At 46.5% G+C, this 6417-nt stretch overlaps 1 protein-coding gene across 1 annotated transcript; it reads right to left on the reverse strand.

Moving 5' to 3' along the window:
- Positions 1 to 2759: 2759 nt before the first annotated feature.
- Nhlh2 (nescient helix loop helix 2) lies at positions 2760 to 5723 on the reverse strand. The gene is made up of 3 exons (XM_013516409.1): positions 5546 to 5723; positions 4842 to 5151; positions 2760 to 3189 (listed from the first exon to the last, which is right to left on the reverse strand). Exon 3 carries the CDS (start codon positions 3179 to 3181, stop codon positions 2774 to 2776), a length of 408 nt encoding a protein of 135 aa, XP_013371863.1. The 5' UTR covers positions 3182 to 3189; positions 4842 to 5151; positions 5546 to 5723; the 3' UTR covers positions 2760 to 2773.
- Positions 5724 to 6417: the final 694 nt, after the last annotated feature.

Here is a 6417-nt window from a genome sequence, read left to right on the forward strand (position 1 = left end):
TCAGAAGGCTTCCAGAATTAGATGTTGACTTCATTTCCTTGGCTGAGGAGCAGGAGCAGGCTTTCTGTTATTTAATATGTCTGTAAGGCCTGAATGTGGTCCTCTCTCTCTACCACCTGGAGGTGAGTGACCTACAGATATTCAGGGTCACAGGAAGCATGGGTCTGTGCAAGTTAGAGAGAAACTAGTCTTGGCTGTGGTGGCCAAAGCACGGTCCACATACAAGATGCTGTTCCTTTTCACACATAGATAGGGAATGCTTTCCTCCTAAGCACCTCCATACAAAGAGAATGAAGTTCCATTTTCTAGGTATCTGTGGACCTGACTACAAGAAGCCTGAGAGAAAAGTGCAAAGTGCTCATAACCCCACAGATTGTTTAGAAATTCAAGCATCCACATGATTACGTTTTTATACTGAAACCAGAGATTTGGTATGATAAGGACTCACAATTTGTAACATACTATGTGTGTGTGTGTGCATACAGACACACAGTTTTCTAGTTATTCATGTATTTCCTTGAAGATAGAGCATCTCACATTTTTATGCCAGCTGTAAGCTTTTGGAGGTAAGTTCTTCGTATCTCCAGGTTAGTCCAGGCCTTTTTATTTGCTGTTGCTGTTTGTTGGTATCACATCCTGAATCTGTGTACTGATTAGATGCTTGAGCATTACAAGAGTAAAACATACCTTGTTCTCAATAAGTGCCCAGAGGGAGAGTTGTCATAACAAGTCTTCTTACTGCCAGTAAAGAAGCTATGTGACTGCACACGGGTCTCCTCTTGGGCCTGACTTTTAACTTGATTTGTAGAGGTTGGTTAGAGGGTTATAAAGTTTTCTTTTAAAGCAAAGGAATCTATGATTCAAGTAAGTTTGTTGTTTTTTTTTTTTTTTTTTTTTTACATAAACACTATACTGCTTTTCCTCATTAGGGATAGCATGATGTGTGTCATCAGCATATCTGGGGTATGTATTTATAGACTGATTCATGTCCAAGTTGAGAAGAATGTCAAGGATCTCAATACAAGAATATGTCTGTGTTAAGGTTTGTTTTTGTTTTCTTTTACTTGTTCCCTTTTAAGGAATTTAGTCCATTAAGATATGTCATGCTCAACGAGCATGTTCATTCTTTTAGACAGATACTTAAAGAAGAGGACTTTATTTGATACCTTTATTTATATGCAAAACAGCGCACCATTCATGAGATATGAAAAACTCGTCAGATAGAAACCAGATTATATCTATTTTCACTACAAAATATTGCATTATATAAAGCAACAGAGACACAAAAAAACCCTGAAAAAGACTAAAATCTTTGGATAGCAGATGTGGTTTTTTTTTTTTTCCCCCCTTGTTTCTAAAATACACTCCTTGCTTGAAGAGTTTCATAGCTGAGAACATGAAACATTTTCAGGTTATAGACTTTTCTTTTTGGTTGTCACAGAGGAAAGTAGTTCTGAATTCTTTTTTTCTTTTTTTTTTAGGAAAATAACTTAATTTCCTAAAATCATCCCACGCACAAACATCACACACACACACATACAAAGAAGCTACTCTCCTTATAAACAATTTGTAAAGTACTTTTTAGACATAACTACAGATAAGAATAACAACACTTATTTTTTTAAAAAACTATAATAGTGAAGTGCTAGTGTTGCTGATCTCACAACAAAAGAACCTTTCAGGAACAAACATCTTAATATATAAAATATGTTTAGAAACAGAGAAGCAGGAAATTTCTTATACAAGTGCAATATAATTAGAGCAAAAAGAAAGACCACAGTATAATCTCAACAAACACATAAAGATTTAGACATAATTATTCCACAGGAAAAGTGTAAACACTTGACTATAAATAAATTGGCACAGAGTATCCAAAGTAAAATTATCACCACTCTGAAAAATAAATGTCTTGAAAAAAATACTCTACTCCTTCTAAAATAAATAAAATAGGTCTTCTTCTAACTGCACCTATGGGTCCACATGTTTAAGGTCACAAATAGATGTTTTTGGATATATAAAGGGGCACTTCACCTGAAAGAGCAATCAGATATTAAATTTTCCACTTAAATATGCTTTTATCTGTCTAGATCAGTGTCCTATCTTGGGGTTAAAATCTCACCCAGCTCAAATCCTCCCACAATGTGTCTATTCTCAATATCTTTTAAACCTTACCAAATATTCAGGGTTTGTTTTGTTTGGACTCTAATATACAATCTTTCTTCTGACAAAGAAACACAAAGTTTCCTGTTCCATCGTTCTGCGCCTTAATCTCCGGAAGGAGTTCTTCCTCTCCCCTTTCCCAATGTTTGCTGATCTGTCAATTAGAGAAATTCCAGATAGTCTAGAGTTATGAATCTGTACTCTGAATCTTCTGCCCTCAATTCTTTCAAAAATGAAGATGTGTGGGAGATAAATATAGGAGAACCCGGTCTCCAGGGGGTTAAAGCAACAACCCTTGTGAGGATCCTAATACGCCTGGGGGACGCACCAGGTCGCCTCGGTTGGGTGCCCCCAGAAGGCTCTTCTGGCCTGGAAAACACCCCTCTTGGAGCCCCTGGGCTCCCAGCCAACCCCACCTCCCGGCCTCTGAAACCTTTCCCTGTCGCCCCGCTGACCAGAGAGAACAGGCTGCGAGCTTCTTGCTGGTCCCAGAGTCCGGGGGCGGCCGTCCCGCCGGCCGCCGCCGCCTTGGCCCCCTCCGCGGCAGCCGCCCGGGTCGCTGGCGTCTCCGGGACACCGGACGGGCGGCCCCGCGCGGCCCCGCCCCTCCCGCCTACACGTCCAGGACGTGGTTGAGATAGGAGATGTAGCAGATGGCCAGGCGCAGGATCTCGATCTTGGAGAGCTTCTTGTCCGGGGGCAGCGTGGGCAGCAGTTTGCGGAGCTCGGCGAAGGCCAGGTTGAAGGCCTCCACGCGGATGCGCTCGCGGGTGGCGTGCGCAGAGCGGTACTTGGCCGTGGCGCGCCGGCGGCGCCGCTTCTCCTCGCGGCTCAGCTGCTGCGGGTGCGGGTAGAGCGCGGCGCGGCTGCCGCCCTTGCCGTCGCCCTCGGCTTCCTCCACCGGCTCCAGGTCCGACACGCTGCCCAGAACCTTGGCTTCCGCGCCGCCCAGCGACTCCGGGTCCGAGTGCGCCGAGCTGGGGTGGTCCGAGTCCGCGGCTTGGTCCGGACTCAGCATCATTTTGGAGGCTGAGAGGGAATCAGAAAATCAGTCAATAAAAAGCGCGAGGGTCTTCTTTTCCTGCAAGGCTGGCAGGCCAGGGTCTGCCACACGGCCCCCAGGCACGGCCGTGCGCCCCGCGCCCCTCCCCAGCCCAGCCCCACGCGTCTCGAGGGAGGGCGCGAAGCCCGCGCCTCCGCATCCCCACGGCGCGGGAGCTGGCGAGGTCGCCCACGCTTCTGCCTGCAAGAGAACCAGAGGGCCGGTGGCCCTGGGCCTGGGAAACCAGCTCAGGCCTGCAGATTTCTGTGCCTCCTCTAGGCAAACATCAAGCGCGCTTTTCCAGTTGCCTCCCTTGGTCCCTTTCCTAGACTGACGAATGAACCCAAAAGACGAACACAAAAGAGTTCTGCTGGGCCGGGGAGACGCCGTGTGTGCTTCCGGGCCCAGGCGCCTGGGACGCAGCAGTCGGGGAGCCTGGGGCTGCGCTGGGGCAGCCCTGCGCTGGGGTGCGGGCAGACCGGCCCATCCCTGAGCGCAGGCGGCCGGGGGCAGGAAGGTTTCCTCGTTCCCCTCACTGTTCTCCGAAATAATGACTGAACAAACGTGCAGACACTTTTCAAAAGAAAATTGACTCCTGCGCCCTCGCACGCTCCCGGAGCACCATCTGTCACGCACACAGCCACACGCCTCGGGGACCTAGGGACGCGGAGATGTGGAATACACAATGCCCCGCAGCCTGCCGACCGCTCACAAGATATTGCTGGCGGCCAGGTCGCTGCGGGAGGACAGGGAGAGGGCAGGGAAGGCAGGAGCGGGCGCCTTGCTGGATGCCCCGACGCAAGCTGAGGCCCCGCAGCAAAGTTCGGGCGCTCCCGGGACCCGGCTCTGCAGCGCGCAGCTGTTCCCAGGAGGCCTCGCCAAGGCCGCGTCTGTGCCGGGCTTTCCTCCGGCCATTCCCTCCTGGAAAGGCCATCTCTCCGGCTTCCCGCGGTCCCCTGTTGCGCGCCTTCTGGGAGGGTGACTGTCGGAACCGCCGGGCTTCGAGGGAATTCGGGTTTCACGAAAGGGGCCAGGAAGGGAGGAAAGGCACTGGCCAGACTGCGAGCCCCGGGAGGGACCGCCGGGCTGCGAACTCCTGGCCCAGTGGGTCTCTCCCAGGCGACGCCCGGCGCTGGAGAAACCCACGTAGGAGACTTGTCCAGTAGGTGGGTTTGCTCCTAGAGAAACAAAAGCCTGGGATGCCTGGGATCGGGTCCCAGCATCGCTTCTGAGCAAACTGGGCTGCAAAACAGCTTTCCTTTCGGGCAAGGAAAACAGGTCCTCTAAAGCGAAATAAAAACAGACGCTTCAGGTGAACTACATGTGACTCCCTGTGGGCTTTTCTCTGGTACGCCTAGAAGTAAACCAACTTGCACCTACACAGTCGGCTTGAAAGGGAACAGACATATAGAGGAGATATGGAAAATCACAAAAGCCACGACATAGTTATAGTTTGTACAAAACTTCCTGGGTTCCCCTCCAAGCATGTTAAATTCTCTTCCAGATATCTTTAAAAGCATTCATAAATAGCATGCTGTATATGCATTTTATTTCTTTAACTATAGAGTGCAATGAATCTATAAATGTAATATGAATCAACTTAGTTTCAAGCCGAACAAATGATTTAAAGGAATCTTACCTTGCAAAAGCCCTTTCGACAATCTTTTCTCCAATCTTTTAGAGTTAAAATTCCAGAGAATAGCGAGGGGAAAATTCCGGAAAAATATTAAAAGCAGCAACTGTTTATTACATTCAAAAATGAAAAAGCAGCTGTCATCGCGCCGGTGCCCACAGAAAAGGACGGTATCTCAGGATGAGGGTGATTGTTCGCTTCGCTGGTAGATCAAAAACGCCTTTTCCTTTTAATTGTTCTCAAACATTTTGAAAAATTCGTTTTTTCAAAATGATGTGTTGAAAAGTCTCCTGCTTTTTCCCCGCTTCCTATGGCTCTATAAATAACAAAAGAGATGCAGAGATAGACACAATCACATCAAAGAGCTGATTCCTCCACTTTCTAATAGCGGAATAATCAATAAGAAAGATGGTTAAGATAAGATTCCGCTCCTGCAGGGTTCCTTTCCTCCCTTATGAGGGCTGAACAGAAGCTGAGAAGTGCAGGACAGAGATGCGATCTTGCTCAGAAGTGATTTTTTTCCCGAGATAAGGCTTTGTTTAGCTGATGTCTCCCCAGCTCCCAGGAACACAATACTGTAACTCGGAGCTAAGGTTGCCTCTTCTTGGTCCCTTATTTACTTGTATGTTTTATAAACAGGCACCTGTTTTCCAGCTTCAAAGTCTTTAAAGGTTTGATCACACCTCCCACCCCATCCCCTCTCTCTTTACCTTGTAGCAAAATATGTACAGTCAGTGGCTTGGAGATGCTTGGAGAAAGGGTGGTGGAAAGGGAACGTCTCCTGGAGTAACAGTGACAGGGAAGCAGAGAAAGACTGGAAGAGGGTGGCAGAGCCAGAGCATAGATGGAGAGCTGTGTGTGGCTTCTTGGCTCTCCTGGTACCAACTGATGCAGCCTGGAGATGGTGGAAGAGATAAAGGCTTAAGAAGGGGGATGGAATTTTTCCCTCTAAATTGATATTTAATGGGAAATCCTATTGGACAGAAACCTGGACATGAGTCACTTAATTGGACTTGACATCTGTCACAGTGTGGGAGTTTTCACAGCCCAAATATTTTAGTAGATCAGATTCCCACTGAATCTGTGCCATAAAATATAACAGTTGAATGCAGTCCATGATGGAAATCATAGCTTCTAAACAGTCTGTAGACGTAATCAGGCTATTTCTTGTTTTCAGATTATTGATGCAATATTTAAATGCAAATAACAATATATTGACTATGGAACAATTTCTCTGGCATATTACAAAATCAGCATCTTTCCTTAATATTTAGGAAATGTTTGTGTCCAGCGCATGGAAATATATATTGGATGGATGCTACAGTATAAAGTATTTAGATATGCAACATCGTTAGAAATCATTTACATTTTTAAAAATGTATTTCACCAAGGTTGATTAATCATACTGATATTTTTGAAAAATATTCTGCTATGAGACTAACTTCTCAATCGATCATTTTTAAAAAGACACTTTTCAAAAGAATAATTAAAGTCATTGGTGGAACCAGGAACAAAACCCAGGTATTCAGGGGCCATTAAATGAGACAGTTTTACTTTTCTGACTGTGTCTGTTTTTCTCTTC

The sequence above is a fragment of the Chinchilla lanigera genome, unplaced genomic scaffold (genome assembly GCF_000276665.1).
Source record: "Chinchilla lanigera isolate Chin_1 unplaced genomic scaffold, ChiLan1.0 scaffold00034, whole genome shotgun sequence".
NCBI lineage: Eukaryota > Metazoa > Chordata > Mammalia > Rodentia > Chinchillidae > Chinchilla > Chinchilla lanigera.